The sequence below is a fragment of the Tursiops truncatus genome, chromosome 18 (assembly GCF_011762595.2).
Source record: "Tursiops truncatus isolate mTurTru1 chromosome 18, mTurTru1.mat.Y, whole genome shotgun sequence".
Lineage (NCBI taxonomy): Eukaryota > Metazoa > Chordata > Mammalia > Artiodactyla > Delphinidae > Tursiops > Tursiops truncatus.
The window spans coordinates 860,107-878,144 of NC_047051.1; the positions used below are offsets into that span (position 1 = coordinate 860,107).

The 18,038-nt window shown below is 49.8% G+C and overlaps 1 protein-coding gene across 2 annotated transcripts; it reads right to left on the reverse strand.

Moving 5' to 3' along the window:
- Positions 1 to 212: 212 nt before the first annotated feature.
- On the reverse strand, positions 213 to 6,297 carry GJB2 (gap junction protein beta 2). 2 transcript variants are annotated; one of them, XM_033843360.2, is made up of 2 exons: positions 6,157 to 6,297; positions 213 to 2,010 (listed from the first exon to the last, which is right to left on the reverse strand). In XM_033843360.2, exon 2 carries the CDS (start codon positions 1,986 to 1,988, stop codon positions 1,308 to 1,310), a length of 681 nt encoding a protein of 226 aa, XP_033699251.1. In that variant the 5' UTR covers positions 1,989 to 2,010; positions 6,157 to 6,297; the 3' UTR covers positions 213 to 1,307. The 2 variants fall into 2 exon arrangements, with proteins under 2 accessions (XP_033699251.1, XP_033699250.1); XM_033843359.2 differs by lacking the exon at positions 6,157 to 6,297 and adding an exon at positions 4,948 to 5,089.
- Positions 6,298 to 18,038: the final 11,741 nt, after the last annotated feature.

The window sequence follows — 18,038 nt, forward strand, 5'->3', positions numbered from 1 at the left end:
TCTTGGCAACAGGAAAATCTTTACTCTCATCGAAGTATGTTGAGTACCATTTTTTGGAAACCATGTCAAGCATCATGATAATATTAGGATTCAATTTGTCTTATAGAACTGCTAAATAGTTATCTAAACCCTAGTTTGTATTTTTAAAAAGTGTCTATTAATTCTGTTTTCACTTAAAAAACCTGGATGCTGAAAAGGGAAGCAAACAAACCTTTGAAGTAGATGAAACTCATTTTTAATTGTCAGAATTTAGGGTCTAGTCTCTCCCTGTTCTTTAGAAACAGTAACTACCCCCCCGCAATTTTTCCATTTTGTTCTGCACCATTAAATTGTACTGTGGCAATAAAATACTCCCAAGCAATCTCTTTCAGTCAGTATTCTTCCCGTGGACCATGGGAGTGGAAAAGGCAACGTCGTAGGGGAGCTGAGGGTGTCTTGAGGCAACCCACCATCGGTAGTAGCTGGTGGTACATGCAATCTGTATTTCTCATAAAAAATCACATCTAAGCTTTTGAAATGAGGCCGTTTGCCATTCAAAGCCATCACTAAGGACTTCTAGGTTGTTTCACTTGAGAGCTGAAATGCTTCCAGGTAGCACACGCCACAATTCATGCAACGGACAGCCTCTTGGTGGCGCTGCAAACCATTCACACCTGAAAGGCCGTATTTAAATTCACTGAGAGCATCTAATGATACACCGTTTACATATCATAATCTGAGCCTTCGAAATTAGAGGAACGTATAATGAATGTTCCTTGTAGATCAAAAGAACATATCTTATTTAAAATTTTCACTTAAAAAAGTATAACAGAGTTTGAAGCAAGTATAACAGAGTTTGAAGCATTAGGTAACCTCGTCCATTGTTAAAGACTAAAGCGTCAAAGCAAATAAAAAACCCAGTATTCTCATGTTTACCTTTAATTCAAGGGAAATGGCACAGGTAGCCCTAAGGGGATCAACCAGACCTTCTCAGCATCGTCTTCAGGCCCTGGCGTTTCTCTCCTTTCCTCAAAGAAAGGAAGACAAACGCCATATCCTTTGTCTGAAATAGGGAAGTACTGTTGGCACTGTCACCCCCGCTGGCTCGGGCCTCACCGGACCGATTTCGGAGAGCAGCAGAGGCTCGGACACTCGCAGGAGTGCAGCCTCTGGGGGCATCTGGGGTCGCACGTGAGATCTACAGGGGGTCAAAGGTGGCCTTGAAGACGAGACGCTGGACCTGGGTGGCGCGGGTGACCGTGCCCCACAGCTGAGCACTGATTGCCCCATCCTCTCACGCTCTCTTGTATCTAAAGCTGGCTACTGTGTTACACTGGTTTTTTGGACTTTCCGGAACAATATCTAATCATCAAGTAACACAATTCGGTGACATTAAGCAGGATGCAAATTCCAGACACGGCGATCATGAAAACCGTGAAGACGGTCTTCTCCGTTGGCCTGGACACGAAGCAGTCCACCGTGTTAGGGCAGGGCCACGCGTTGCATTTCACCAGGCGCTGCATGGCGAAGCCGTCGTACATGACGTAGAAGACGTACATGAAGGCGGCCTCGAAGATGACCCGGAAGAAGATGCTGCCCGTGTAGGTCCACCACAGCGACCCTTCGATTCGGACCTTCTGGCTTTTGATCTCTTCGATGTCCTTATATTCACTCTTTATCTCTCCCTTCATGAATTTCCTTTTCTTCTCGTGTCTGTAGTGGGCCACGTGCATGGCCACCAGCAGGGCCGGTGTGGACACGAAGATGAGCTGTAGCGCCCAGAGCCGGATGTGGGACACGGGGAAGTAGTGGTCGTAGCACACGTTCTTGCACCCGGGCTGCAGCGTGTTGCACACGAAGTCGGCCTGCTCATCGCCCCACACCTCCTTCGCGGCCACCACAAGGATCATGACGCGGAAGATGAAGATGACAGTGAGCCAGATCTTTCCGATGCTGGTGGAGTGTTTGTTCACGCCCCCCAAGATCGTCTGCAACGTGCCCCAGTCCATCTTCTCGTCCGGTCAGTTTGCGCTGGAAAAGACAAAGTGACACAACATGGAGGGGACCGGGCAGGACCGGCTCGTGGGGGGCTTGCTGGGTCCGGGCAAGTGAGCGCCCAGAGATCCCTTCCCGAACAAATGCCGGCTCTCACACTACCTCACCCAACAAGAGGAAAACAAACCAACCTCTTCTGCCGTAGGGCTAGCCGCGTAGTGCGCAGAACACCTGGAACGCGTTCTCTAGTAAAGAGGGGTATATCCAGCTGACTAGCGCACCCAGTCCATAGCACACGATCAACACGTGGGGTGGGGCACCCCGGCAAACGTGCGCGCCGACGCAGGGCCCTGCTGGAGGCGCTGACTGAACCCCTGCGCGGTTCCCCCCAACCCTCCAACGGCATGCAGCCCTCCCAAGTGCTTGTTCTGGACGGTACCCTGGCCTCGTGCCAGCCGGGGACGACCTCGACGTCGCCTTCAAGGCCGAGAGGCCAAGTCTCACGGCAGCACCTCCTTCCTTATCTCAATTCATTTTCATGGATGTGGGATGCAGCAGTGAAATGATTGTCCCCAATGGTAAAATCCACGTTTAATGTTTCCCAAAGGGCTTCACTTCCTGTCTCTATATGAAAAGGGGCAGGTTAGAAATGGTCCTTCCATGGAGAAAAGCCCCTGTGTGCGTGGGTTTTTGTGACCATTCTGTGTATAGATTGGGGTCCTTGCTGTCCTGTTGGGACTGACCGAGCGGTTAGTACTCAGGTTTGGAAAGTGTTGCGACGGTGCATTGTTATCATGGACTATGGTGTTTAGAAGTGTTTCTAAAGGGGTGCATTGTAAAAAAAAAATGACAACGTTTAACTCGGTGATTCCCCAGGACTGGCCCTACCGGGCACCCTCACGGTACTGCAGGTCAGTACCGACACTGCTGGGTGATGTGCTGCCTACTGAAGGGACCTGGGAAGCCTGTGCGCTCACCTTCCACCAGCCAGTGGCCTCTTCATCCCAGGGTATGAACAGTCTTCACATACTTAAGAGTCACACCTGTCTGTCTCAATCAAGCCTCTTTTAAACAAGACCCCACCCTCCACAATCTGATGAGTAATGTGTCCACTCCTTCCAAACTGGTTCTCAGTCCTCCAGCTTCTCTTACTTAAAAGCTTAGTGCTCTCCTTATTCTAAGCAAGTCGGGTCCTGTCTCCCGATGGGCTTCCTGAGCAGGTTGGGGAGAGTCTGATCACCCTGCTGCCTCTGGGGCGCTGCTGGGGGCACCAGAGGTCTGGCTGAAACCATCCAAGGCCACCTCGTTCAGAGGCCACAGCAGAGACATGAGAAGGGTCAGGGCAGGAGAGCTACGAGCGTTGAGACATCCTCGTGAAACGCTCAGCCAGCTCAGCTCGAAAGAGAGAAACATCCCTGGGAAAAGGTCTGCTCTGGGCTCAGCCCTGACCCTTAAATACAGACGGTCCGGGAGGGCTTAGGTTCTGCACCTGGTCCGTCCTGCCCTAGCAGTGTACTCGAAGCTCTTGTGAAATCAGACCCTCCAGTTCTTCGCTGGCCCTTGTTACTAAATGGAAACAGGACACTCACAGAAACAGACCGTCTGGCGTGTATCAGTACATCTGGCTAAAAATCTGGAATGAGGCCAGCGCCCAGTGCAGGACCCACACCCCTCAAACCAGTCCAGTCAGCAGCGGCTGCGAAGAAGACAGTTCCAAGTAAACCCTATACTCTTGTTGTTGTTTAAAGCGCCTGGCTGGGCTGCAGCTACCTGTTCTAAAGATCCTTTAGAAAGAGGAGCAAATTAAAGTTGGATCCCGATGGGCTAGGGAGAGGCGGACCGACCCAGCGGGATGAAACTGCTCTCCACAGTGAGCAGCGGGGTGCTGGCCCCCGCCCTTCCTGGCCGGCCCACACCTGCGGGGGTGGGGTCGGGGGCAGAGGAGCTGTTTTGTCCTGTCGGGAGGCTGCTGGGTGAAGTACTAGCTTCCAGAAGGGGCAAAAGGGATCCCTTACTCCTTAGCTTCGCAGTCCTTACTTCTGCTGATGGTGGCCCTTCGGCCCACAGGCCCCACCCCGTCCCCCCGTGTCTGTAATTGTGACTGGCCGCACACTACTCCCGACCCCGACTCAAAGGGCAAATGGGGACACGGCTGTCGCCACACATCTCGAGAGAGTCCCGGGGGACGGCCGCAGGGGCCAGCTCTCAGGAAGCTGGAGGACGGGTTAGGCTTCTTCCCTGTCCGGTAGGGGACGTTCAGGGCCGACGCAGCCGGCCCTAAAGCACGGCTCCCCGGTTTTGGACCAGCGCCCCGAAAGCCGACCCCCACCCCACCTGCCCCCCGACTGCACCGCCCCCTGGAAACGCCGCTCTCGAATTTGCAGGAGAAAAACAGGCAACCACAGCGCGGACTCGATCCGGCTGTGCGGGGCGGCAAAGCGGCGCCAGGAGGCAAAGGTCAGTTTCCTCCAGGTTAAGCTTCCGCGTAACCCACGGGATGGACTTTCCTCTCTGAGCGAACCCTTCGGCCAGGTCGAGGCTCCTGGTGGACAGGCTCCTGGTGGCGGCAGGCGAAGCGCGCCGGTGTCTGTGCCAGGCTTTCCCCGGAGGAACCAGGCCGACTGCCAGGCGGCTCGGGGGCCGCGCACCTGTCCGGCCCTCCTTCCCCGCGCGGCCCCGGCTCCGGGCCAGTCCGCGCGCTGCGCACCGCGGGGTCGGCCGGGTCCAACCCCAGACTCGGCCCGAGGAGCTGCCGGCCAGGGGCTCGCGATCGCCACCCTCCTTGCACCCCAGCGCCGCTGTCGCCACTGCCCGGGACCCGGCGGCGCGGGGCCTCGGTGCGCGCCGGATCCAGCCCGGGGTACCCGGGTCCCTTCCCGAGGGTCCCACAGCCCCAGGCCTCCTGGGGTCTCTCCCCGCCGGGTCCGCAGCCCCCAGCCGTCCCGAGGAGCCGAGAGTGGGAGCCGGCCTTACCGACTGGAGCGGGGCGCACGGGCGGGGCGGACTCCCCGGGGTCTCGCGGAGCGCTCGGCGGGGCCGGAGCGGCGGCGGCGGCGAGGGGGCGCGGGGGGGCGGCGGAGGCCGCTATCTGCTCGGTGTCGGGAGAGCTCGGCGCGCCGGGCGCTCGGGCCTTGGACACCTGTGCGCTCGTCGGCGCCTTTTAACCGCGCCCGGCACCCCGCCTCTTCTCCGGAGCTGCTGAGAAAGTCCGGGAGGGGGCGGCTCCTCGGCGTCCGGCCGCCCCCAGCGCCGCGGGCGGGGCGCACCGGCCCCGGGTCCTCAGCGCTTCCCCGTGTCCCCGAGTCCCCCGAGCACCACAGATCCCCGCGCCCCCAGACCCCCGGCCGCCCGGGTCCGAGCGGGGCGACGCTGAGCCTCGGCTCCCTGCGATTTTGGGGAGAGGGTGAGGTTAAAGGATCGTTGTCGTTGCTGTTATTGTTATTTCTACGTGGACCGGTTCAAGAGCACAGTCGTAGTCAAAGCTCCGGTTTAATTTTTATTTTTAATTTTTTTTTATTTGAAGAGTAAGTTCAGGCCGGAGGTCCGGTTCCCCGCGAGGCTCCCCCCGGGCAGCGCGGTTGCCCTGGGCCGGTTCCCTCCTGGGAATGTGGGTTCACGGTGGGCGGGGTGGGGGGGGGCACCGCCGGGCTTGCACCGCCGGGCTTGGCCAAGGGCCTGCTTCTTTCTCCCCCAAACCTCGCAGGCAAACTTAACGAATGTCTCCTTGAGTTCCTGTTTGATTCGATCACTTTCCACTACGTGCCAAGGGCCGGAGTTGGACGTGGTGAGGACACAAGGCCAGCGCCAGGGACCCTGCACGCGGGCCCATCCCTGCGCCCCATCAGAGGGTGCCCCCGGACCCTGCCCACGTCCTCCTACTCCCACGGCTGAGAAATAGCAAGAAGGTTACTCAGTTCGGGGTGCGGAGCCCCCCCTGAATGAAGTCTACCGACCCCTTCCCCTGCACACACGTCTCGGAGGGGCGCGCTGGTGGGATTTCTGGAGAGGCTCCCTGGGAAGCTCGGTTCCTCTCCCGGAAGCTTGAGCTCGGATTACAAGGTTTCATTGTTCACATGTGGCTGGGTATTTTGACATTCACAAAGCAAGTGGATGGAGAATTAAAATCGCAAGAGTGGGCCGCGTCTGGGGAACTGTGTCCCGCACGGGGGGCAGGAAACTCACCCCAGGATTCCTGCAAAGGGGCCAGCCCTGAGGTGCAGGCGTGCTCGCTCCCACGCTTGGCTTCACTTAGGTCGGTTTTAAGTTGAGCAGAGATGATTCACCCTGACAGGGCAGATGTGGCCTTAGAAATGGGTTTCCCGTGATTGTGAACATTAGCGTAAAGGTACTGACTTTTCCTTTTAAAGGTTGCACCTCATCGCCACGGGCCAGTTTAGGCCATTCTTGCTGGGCGAACCTGAGTTTGTCCCCCTATCACTACCCCACCTTCCAGCCCCAGGTCTTAGTCCGGGAAGGAGTGTCTGTTCATGAACAGACAAAGCCCTACAAGGCCCATCTGAGAGATGTGCTGAATCGGCTGGTTGGAAATTACAAGGCAAACGTGGGTGGCCTGGAGGAACCTTCCTGGCCTGAGCCTCCTGGGAGCTGGGGGGCAGGGAACGCCCTTCAGGTTGTCAGGGCATCGCTCTGTGGGGCTCTGGGATTGGAGTGAAGGAAGTGTCTGGAACCTTTGCAGGAAGCCAGCTGGTAAAGGCGGTTTGGACATTGAAAGCTGACTCGCTTTCCCCCGCTGAAGGATTTCCCCTTGCCTTTTCGTGTCTATATCATGATCGCAGGTTGCTGTTCAACTTCCTGTTCCTGTGTTCCCTGACTTATCCTCCTGATTTGCATAATGACAGTGTATTGCTGTCTGATTGAATATCCTAGCCACTCTGTATTTGAGGATTTATGGTTAGAACCCCTACAGCTCTTAAATCTTAACTACAACGCAGCACCTGATTGTCTTCTGTTTGGTGTGACTTCTGTTGTTTTCTGTGCACTGGTGTCTTCTTCCCAACCAGACTCGGATTCGGATGGGGCAAGAAATCTCGTGGAGGTATTTCGTGTCCTCCAGAGCAGAGGAGGGGAGGGAGGGTAAGATGGAAAAAGGGTCTCACGTCTGGACATTTGAAGTTATCGCCACACGAGCTTAGATGTCTGTGCACTTAGCAGATCACACCACAGCTTAATGTTTTAAAAATCCTGTAATTATTCTGTGAATAGCACAATCATATTGCGGCATTATTTTTGGTTAAAAGCATTACTTTGTTATATGTAAACATTGAAAATAAGCCTCAGGGACTTCCCTAGTGGCTCAGTGGTTAAGAACCCACCTGCCAATGCTGGGGACACGGGTTTGATCCCTGGTCCAGGAAGATCCCACATGCCACAGAGCAACAAAGCCCGTGTGCCACAACTACTGAGCCTGTGTGCCACAAGTACTGAAGCCCACATGCCTAAAGCCCGTGCTCTGCAATGAAGAGTAGCCCTCGCTTGCCGTAAGTAGAGAAAGCCCGCGCACAGCAACGAAGACCCAACGCCCCCCAAAATAAATAAATAAATAAATTTTTAAAAAAAGAAAGAAAATAAGCCTTCATTTTCAGGTCTTCATCCTGAAAGGGTCATCCTGACCCGTCCTGCCCTCCGCTTCAGCCTCCCCAGCCCGATGCGCCCACCTCTCCAGCCTCATCAACTAGGCAGCAAGCAACATAGAGCACAGTTTTGGACTCGGTTTTATGGAAGAACTCTGGCGTCTCCTGGGTAGGTCTTGAGTGAAGCTGATACGGAGGACTGGCCCTTTTCAGGGAAGGTCCGGGTGTCATTGAATAAATATTGACGGCTAAACTGGTGGGTATGTGTTACAGCTGCACCTGTCACCTCACAGTGTCAGAGAGATGTGTGACTAAGGTTTTTACATAAGTACTTAGTAGCAAAAAGACAAATCCCAGGCATTCAAAATTTAGCTGATCTTTTATACAGGTATTTAAAGTGGTGCAGGGACATCGCTGGTGGTGCTGTGGTCAAGAATCCACCTGCCAATGCAGGGGACACAGGTTCGAGCTCTGGTCCGGGAAGATCCCACATGCCACGGAGCAACTAAGCCCGTGTGCCACAACTACTGGGCCTGTGCTCTAGAGCCCGCGAGCCACAACTACTGAAGCCCGCGTGCCACAACTACTGAAGCCCACGCGCCTAGAGCCTGTGCTCGGAAACGAGAGAAGCCACCGCAATGAGAAGCCCGCGCACCGCAACGAAGAGCAGCCCCTGCTCTCTGCAACTAGAGAAAGCCCGCGTGCAGCAATGAAGAGCCAGTGCAGCAATAAATAAATAAATTTATTTTAAAAAGTCGTTATTAAAAAAATCAAAAATTAAAGTGATGCAGTTGTCAGGCTATAAGGGGAAGTGCTAATGTGTAAAGCTATTTGATATTTCAAGTTGACAGTTGTTTTACAAATAAGCCAAAAAAAAGCTGCTGTTGTGCAAGAAATCAGTGTGAGACAAATCCTATTTCTTAATATATTTTAATGAATGATTGCCTGCCAGCTGCCTGATGGGGCAGCCCCTTGAGTTCCCCCTGGGAAGGATGGTCTGAATGTACATGAAGAATGTCTCAGTTAAATTTCTGACTCACAAATCATACGTGATAACAGAAGGTGATAGCAGAAATGTCTCAAGGCAAGAAGGGACTGATGAGAGAGAGGAATCCCCGTGCTAACACCTGGCAGTTCGGGGATCATTGGATGTCTCTGAGCCACGAGCTATTGGTCTGCAGCCACTTTCTCGACTTTGCTGTTGAAATATTAATCATATTAATAATTGGCAAAAAAGGGAAAATTCAGCCCTCCTCAAATGAGCAGATATTAAGAGCCCCTGAAAGTCTCTGCATAATTTGTTAATAATGACTTACATACGATAATATCATTTGAAAGCAGGAGTGGCCTTTCACGTTTTTGTATATAATTATCACAGGAGAAGGGCATTTCACAAGATTTCTCTCTGTACCTTTGACCCACACCCTCACTTATGTATCCTGAAAATTGTTAATGTCAAATAATTTAGGGGAAAGGATCAGTTGTTACATTCCAAGTATGTTAAACTTTCAGATTTCACTAGTTTAATTGTTCTTCTCTTCAGTTTCAAATTAAAGTCATAAAAATTCCCACTTTTGAATTTGAAAATGTTATAAGCCTTTCCACTTTCCTCACTCTATTCTTATGTTCGTACATGAAATATTTGGGGGCAATTTGAGTTCTCAGATGTGTCAGCTGCAAGGCCATGGTAAAATAAGTCAATTTCCTTGGCTTTACTGGACGAGCAGATGCTCTTAGTGGCAAATACATCCGTATAGCTCTTGTATGATTATTTAAGCAGACTGTGGAGAGATTACAAAGATGCTTCCAAATGTATTTCTATCAAAAGCATGTGTTGGTCAGAAATGAATTCAAAGCTATAACTCCCCAGGCAAACTAGTGGGGGAAAATTGACTTCTATTGAATATAAAAATTAAATTCTGTACGCTTTGGTGAGTTGTCAAAAAGGAAATTCTGCACAACTCATAAAGGAACAAAAGAGATTTCTACATGTTAGTGTGTCAGAACAATATTGTGTCATATACCATCTTGAAGAGCTTTGGGAATAAGTTAGGGTCTAGTAAACACTCATAATATGGGTGGCTTTAGTAAAAAAAAAAAAAAAATTATAGGCATAGGTTTGACCAAGGGCTGCAGAGTAATGATTCCTTTGTTGGATTGTGTCTGCTAGACCACAGCGGCTTTTTGTGAAATGCTAGTGTGGACGGTCCCAGGTCTGTCGCTGTCTGGAAACCACTGATTCCAGGGCCAGTTTTGCACCGACAAGCCCGGTCAGGTGGCTGTTCTCTGGCTTGGAAATTCTCTTTGGGAATTGGACATGGTGTCTTTGATCTTAGAATTCAGAGCTTGGTTTGTGTGTTAGCCATTCATCTAGACTTCTCCTTAAACTGTTTCAGAGCCCCTTCTACGTTGGGGGAAGAAGCACATACTGTATTGGTGTATAGATTTCTCTGGTTTCACCTCATCCTTGAAAAATCTTTGTGCTGGGAAAAGGCGCTTGCAATACCCAGAGTTCCCAGTAGATGGCACTGGGAAGACTCGTCAGGGAAACGGGGACGATCGCTGAAGAAAGATGGATACTCTTGTCCTTTAGTGTTGCTTGTCGCGACCTCGTTAATAGGCTGGGAAATAACTGTCTTTCCTTTTTTTTCACAATTAAATGAAATAGAATAGAATAGGAAATATCAGAACACACTGCTCTTAATAAGAGTTAAGTCGTGTTTTAGGAAATGTGTGTTTCGTGTGTGTTTTCATACTCACACGTGTGCTAGTCCCAGTGTGAGATGTACTGGTTGCTGTAGACTTCTGTCACAAAACGTTGGAACGTCATTTCCAGGGCGAAAGCATATCACTGTGGCCTCAGGAGAAGTGGTGTCACAGCAGGAAAGACACCCAGGCCCTGAGCGCCGCCCCTCCTCTGCCGTGCCCCCTGCGAGCTCACTGCCCCAAGAACCCCAGCAGCTCCCAGCCGCTTATGACCCTGGAAGATGCCTTCCTCCATCGGACTTGTTTCCCCGGGGCTCCTCTCTGGTCTGAGGATGTGGGCTCGTGGGATGGGGGAGAAGCAACAGCGCTATCTGACTGGGTCTTTTACTAACAATAAAATTATTTATCTACAAAAGGACACATACTTGATGCCCTGATGTCTAGTAAGCTCAGGGTCACAGGTCGGCTATTTTAATGGGTTACGTATTTAATGTCAAAAGTGGGTGTCGGACTATTGTGCTTTGGGAAAGAAGAGACAATAGACAGATAGCCTATTGTTGTTTCTTTACTGCCTTTGAAATAAACCCTTGAGGGTGGAGCTTGGGCTCCTCTCTTTGGTGGTCGGGGGCTCCGTACGGAGAGTGGATGTTTGGGGGAAGCAGTGTGGGTCAGCCTGGAGGGTCTCATCCTCAACGGAGGCAGCATCATCTCAGCCACCGTCTGGTGGGAAGCAGCCATCTTCCCTTACAGACTGTGTGACATTCTGCACTAGGTTGTTAGGATGCTATGTTTTCAGACAGCATAGCCTGCCTACAATTTACCAAAGGACAAAACAGACTTGTAGAAGTCACGTGTTTGGACCACGAATGTAGACTGTGTAACTGACACACAAAACACACACATAAACGAAGGGGTCTCTGGGTATCCTCCAAGGCAGAGGTCCCTGCGTTAAACATTTACACACGACTGGATGCCCTGAAGTGTGCCGCACGTTGTGGGTTTTCTTTATCACACAACTCTGTGAGAGCATTTTTAATCCAGTCCAGCACCTGCCTTGGACTCCCTTTGCATAAAGGATGGAGTAAATGTTGGGGGAAGGAACAGCTGGAGCCAGAAATCGACCCACCTCCACCCTTGGAGGGAAGATGTGGTCCCAACATCAATGGTGGTGAAAACGACATCCCGGGCTCTGGACCTGCAAGAGGTACGGTCCCCTGACGGAGCAAACCGTGCCGCTGGGCTGTCACCTCGTGATGGGCTTGGCCCCTGACCAGGTCTTTCTGGGGGAAGATAAGGAGAACCCTTTGAAAAGGAGGAGAAAGCAGATAGCGGCACGAGAACAAAGCAGAAGAGCTGGCAGGAAAGGGGCGAGGACGCAGACAGCGCATCGGGGTAAAGAGGGGCAGCAGGTCCCAAAGAGTGTGTATCAGCGCCTTTAATTGTGGTTTGTCTGAGGAGATGAGGGCCTGGCCCCCCGCAGGGTGTTTGCTGAGTGGCCAGCAGGACGTCCTCCCCAGGGCGGGAGCTGGGGGGGTGGACGACAGGCTGCTGGAAGGGCAGACTCTTGCTTTTGGTCCACGGGGGCTGCAAAGAGGAGAAGCAGGCCCTAGTGTTTGTGCAGGTTTTTAGCGTCCTGCCGCCGTGCACAGCACTTCCAGAGGGCAGCTATTGTCAAGGCTCCTGACTGAAATGTGAGTGTTTCTGGAATCCAGCGTGAGGCTCCCCGTGGAGGGGGTGTTGGAATGCAGACCCCCCCCCCCCCACCCCGCCCGCCACCGAGCTGGCTGAATTAGACTGGAGTGGAGCTGGGAGGGTGTGCTGAACCTGACTGCTCCATGGGAAAGTGGGACCAGGCTGGCTGCATGAAAACCAGCGCAAGAGTTTCTTAAACATGCAGATTCCTGGGCTGTGGGGCCAGACAGTCTGACCCAGTGGCTTTGGGAACCCATGGCCTGTGATATGTGTTAGTTTGTCCTCACGATTTTGTGGCTGGATTCAGCACTGTCTTGACAGACGTGCCTCAGGGGAAACTTGGGATCCCGACCCCGCAACGCGCACTCCACCCGAGGGCTGTCCGCCTCCTGTTTGCGTTAGAACTGCCGTGTCCAGGGTGGAGGCACAATGGGATCAAATCCCGAATCCCAGTGTCTGGTGAGAAGGGGAGAGGCTCTGGCGTGTTGCCAGGAGGAGCTCTTTGGTGTGAGTGCTGAACCCAGATGTCCGTTCCTCACGACTGTTAGGCAGAATCTAGGCCATTCCCGGGTCCTTTCAAGGCTGAAGTTCAACCAGAAGCAATTGATTCCCTTCTCAACTTAGGCCTTCCTTTATCTGAACATTGATTATTTGGATACTGAGGACCAGAAGACAGATCAGAAGACACTGCCTCACATTTTATTAATATGTGTTTTTTAAAAATTAATTAATTAACTTATTTTCGGCTGTGTTGGGTCTTCGTTGCTGCGCACAGGCTTTCTCTAGCTGTGGCGAGTGGGGGCTACTGTTTTTTGCGGTGTGCGGGTTTCTCATTGCGGTGGCTTCTCTTGTTGCGGAGCACAGGCTCTAGGCATGCGGGCTTCAGTAGTTGTGGTGCGCGGGCTCAGTAGTTGTGGCTCGCGGGCTCTAGAGCACAGGCTCAGTAGTCGTGGCGAACGGATTTATTTGCTCCGCGGCATGTGGGATCTTCCCGGACCAGGGCTCGAACCCGTGTGTCCCCTTCATTGGCAGGCGGATTCTTAACCACTGTGCCACTGGGGAAGTCCCTATTACTATGTTTTGGATAGAAACCAATCTCTTAGCTAATAAGCGGTGAATAAGGGTAACACGGATACAAAGAAATGATTACTTACTTAGAGCTTAGTGCTAACTACAATTTAAAATACCACATTAGTCCTGACTCCGTAAATTTAAAAGTTATGTTAGCAAACAAGCTAGAAATAAATTATTTTAGTGTCTGTCTAATAAATCACACCCAGAAACGATTTAGGTTGACAAGAACCTTCATGTTCCTGAGGTTGATTAAGGATGGAGTCTCTGAGGTCTGCAGTATTAGTTTTAAAATGATTCTTGGCCGTGGTTTCACAGTTAATTTAGAGGAACTAAATCATGGTGAGTTCTTCCTGCTGCGCTCTGACATCTGAATGACTTCAAGGCATTCTGTCACTTCTCCAACTTTTCCCTCTGACAATGACCTGAAAAGGCCTTGGGCAGCCATGTCTGCTGTGGCATCAGCATTCACCTAAGTGTCCCTGGTGGCTGGGAGGTTGTTCCCTGGGCCTCGGGAAGCCACCCCAGGTCCCCACGGCAGGGCACAGGGCGAGCTTCCCACTGCCCTGCCCTGGAGCTGGAGAGAGAGGGCTGGTGATCAGGACCGCAGTGAATTCCACACACACACACACACACCGGTGCTCGCTGTGTGAAGGGACACATTTGGGGGCAGAGTGAGCAGGCTTGGCCCTGCTCTGTCCAGGAGCCCCCCCACCCCCAGCGGAGAAGCAAGGACCTTGGAGCACAAACACCACAGTGACCCTGGGGGAGGGTGTTTGGGAGTGAAGACTTTGAACTAGTCTAGGAGGACGGGCTGGAGGAGGGAGCTCGTGCGATGCCGGGGGGAGGGGGGCGGTCAGGGGGGTGGGGAGGATATATGTGGGGAAATCAGGGATGGGGACGGAGAGCACAGAGACGCCAGTGAGAGAGACTGGGGAATAATGCTGACGTCACACCTGCTCTTGGTTTATAGCAAACATGAGGATGAAAGAACATGAAACACCACCATGAATACACAATCAGCAAAGTCTAGGCTGTGAGAAACTCTGGGAGACGAATGACCCAGATTCTAAGAAAAGAAAGTTGCAAGGAAATAAAAAGAGGTGGAGGGGAACCAGCAGCTTAAAGAGGCTTGAGAGAAACGTTAACCGATGGCAGCATATGGATTTCAGTGATTCCGAGCTAACTGCTCTTTGAAAAGAAGGGGATTTTCACTTCTGGGAACACAGCTGATGTCGTTTTTCCTATTCTCCTGGCCAAGTACAACTAAAACCCCTGGAAATTATATAAAAGCAAACAGCTCTGAAAGCTGGTGAGAAGGAAGCAGACCAGGCAGGGCCCTCAGGCAGACCCTTCAGTGCGGTTTCTGTCGGAAAGGTGAGGCGAGGCAGGGCAGACGGGCGTAGGGTTGGCTAGCGTGAAACATTTCAGCGACTGGTCTGGGGCCTGGCTCTGGGGTGATTAGGGCAGGTGGACAGTGGTCTGGCGTGTGACAGCCCTGTGAGAGGCTGAGAGAGGGGGTGTGGGTGTGGATTTTGGGTTGGTCGGTGGGCATATGAAAAGTGCACGTCACAGAAGAGTTGTTTGCTGTCTCTAGGAATTAGCCAGCCCTGGGAGGGGCCGTCTCCCCAGTGTTAGTAAGGCCACAGATACCAAGGCATCAGGATAAAGAGGCATGCTTCATACACGGGCCATTAAGAAACCTCAGCACATTTAAAATAGTTGAAATAATAGAGTGTGTTCTCTGATGGAACCAGTGGAACCAAAGTGGAGGTCAATAATTATTAATCAATAATAGGTGGAAAGAAAGAAAACGGAAACATCTCTGAACACTTGGAAACTAAAACACAGCTCTAAATAAACCATGGGTCAATACGTTGTATTGAATGAAAATAAAAAATCCAAGGGATCAAAATTTGCAAGACACACTACGGGAGTGCTGATAGGGTGTTACAGCACTGAATGCAAACATGAGTGAAGAAGAGAAGACGCAAGTCGATAGACCACGCTCCCACTTCAAGAATCTAGAAAGAGTAGTGAAAAATAAGCCCAAAGCAAGCAAAAGCAAGACAATGATAAAGAGAGGAAATCAATTCAATTGAAAACAGAAAATGAATAGAGCAAATTGATGAAACAAAGAGCTGGTTCTTTGCAAAGATCAATAAAACTGATGAACTTCCAGCAAGACTGACAAAGGGAGAAAAAAAGAGAGAGAGAGAAGACACAAATGACCAGTATCAGGAATCAAACAGGGCACATCACTACAGACCCTGCAGGCATCAAAAGGATAATAAGGAGTACTATAAACAATTCTATACTTACAAAGTTTGCAAGTTAGATGAAATGGATCACTCCCTCAAGACACACAAGCTATCACAATTCACCAAATATGAAACAGATAATTTTAAGATCCTTGTAACTCTTAAGGATATTGAATTTGTTAAAGAGAAACTCAAGAAATGTCCAGACCCAGATAGTTTCACTGGGAAATTCCACCAAATGTTTAAAGAAGGATTACACCTGTTCTGCATGACCTATTCCAGAAGACAGAGGAGGCAAGACCATTCCCCAGTTCATTTTGTGGTGCTGGTATTACCCTGACACAAACCAGACAAAGACAATACAAAAAAAAAAAAAAGAAAACTACAGACCAACATCCCCCATGAACGTAGATGTAAGAAGGCTTAATATTAACAAACGAAATTCAGTAATATATAAAGAGAATTACACACCATGGCCAAGTGAGGTTCATTTCAAGGATGCAAGGTTGTTTCTGTATGAAGATTAGTCAAGGTAATCCATCATATTAATGGGCTGAAGAAGAAAAATCACATGATCATATCATTTAATGCAATATTTTTTTTCCACAAAATTCAACACCTATTCATAATAAAAACCAGCAGAAAAATAGGAATAGAGGGGAACTTGCTCAACTTGATAAAGAGCATCTACAAAAACCCTACAGTTAACATTGTACTTAGTGGTGAAAGATTGAATCCTTTCCCCTTAAGATCAGGAACAAGAATTTCTGCTTTTATCATTCCTATTCAACATAGTGCTTGAAGTTCTAGCCAGTGCTACATGGCAAGAAAAAGAAATATAAGACACACAGATCATAAAGGAAGAGATAAAACTATCTCTATTTGCAGATGGTATGATTGTGCACAAAATCCCGCGGAAACTACAGAAATCTAGAACTTTTAAATGAATTCAGCAAGATCACAGGATATAAGCAAATAAGCCAACAAATATAACGGTTATTTCTATATACTGGCAATGAACATACGGACAATGAAATTAAAATACAATACTATTCACAATCACTCAAAGGAAATGAAATACTTAGAAGTAAATCTTTTTACTTTTTACATAAAATGAAACTTTTCGTATTCGTATGCTGAAAACTATGCAATGTTGATGAAAGAAATCAAAGACGGAGTAAATAAACAGATATGCTGTGTATATGGATAAAAGATTTGACATAATAAAGATGTCAATTCTCTGCAAATTGATATACAAGTTTAATGCCATTTTTATCGAACACACAGCAAGATTTTTTTGTAGACATAGACAAGATTATTCTAAAATTTATATGGAAAGGGAAAGAAACTAGAGTAGCTGAAAAAATTTGAAAAAGGAGAATAAAGAGGGAAGAATCACTCGAGCATTCAAGACATAAATGAAGCACAGGAATCAGGACTGTGGTGCTGGTGGAGGGAGAGAACAGAGGTCAGTGGAGCAGAGAACCCAGAGATAGCCCCACACAAACATGCCCAGTTGATTTTTTTTTAAATTTATTTTATATTTGGCTGCGTTGGGTTTTCGTTGCCGCGCGGGCTTTCTCTAGTTGCAGCGAGCGGGGGCTACTCTTCGTTGCGGTGCACGGGCTTCTCATTGCGTTGGCTTCTCTTGTTGCGGAGCACGGGCTCTAGGCGCACGGGCTTCAGTAGTCGTGGCTCGCGGGCTCTAGAGTGCAGGCTCAGTAGTTGTGGCGCACGGGTTTAGTTGCTATGTGGCATGTGGGATCTTCCCGGACCAGGGCTCGAACCCGTGTCCCCTGCACTGGCAGGCGGATTCTTAACCACTGCGCTGCCAGGGAAGCCCTCCAGTTGATTTTTAACAAAGTGCCAAAGGCATTCAATGGAGGAAAGCAAGCCTTTCATCACATGGTGCTGGGGCAGCTGGATGTCGACAGGCAACAAGTGAACCTCAAGTCTCAGACCTTTTATAAAAATTAACACAAAATGGACCACAGACTTCAATGTAAAGCATAAAACTAGACAGCTTTTAGAAAAAGCATAGGAGAAAATCTTTGGAACCTAGGGCTAGGCAAAGAGTTCTTAGATTTGACACCAAAGCCACAACCCATAAAATTAAAAAAATGAGAAATTGGACTTCATTAAAATGAACAGCTATTGCTTTGCAAAAGACCCTGTTAAGAAGATGAAAAGAAAAGCCACAGAGTGAAAAATATTTACAAACCACTATCTGTGTCCAAGGACTTGTGTCTACAGTACATAAAGATCTCTCAAGACTCAACAGTAGAAAAACAAACAATCCAATGAGAGAACGAGCGAAAGAACTGAAGAGGACAGAGAGATGCCAAAGAAGCACATGAAAAGGTGGTCAAGTTCATTAGCTACTTGTGAAGTGCACATGCAACACACCTATCAGAACGACAAAATGACGTGGGAAGCTGTATTCAATGTCTTGTAATAACCTATAATGGAAAAGAATCTGAAAAGGAATATATGTATTACTGAATCACTTTTCTGCACACCTGAGACTGACACAACATTGTAACTCAACTATACTTCAATCTAAGAACCGGTTATTGAAAATAAGAAGAATGGCTAAAATGAAAAATAACACCACCACCAAATGCTGGCGAGGCTCAGGAAAGACCGGGTGACTTAGACGTTGCTGGTGGGGGTGTGTCATGATGCCGCTGCTCTGGAAAACACCGGCTGCTTTCAAAAATGAAACGTGCAACCACCATGCAGC

Coding starts and splice junctions, on each gene's coding strand:
- GJB2 (XM_033843360.2), bottom strand. CDS start 1,988: ATGGACTGGGGCACGTTGCAGACGATCTTGGGGGGCGTGAACAAACAC.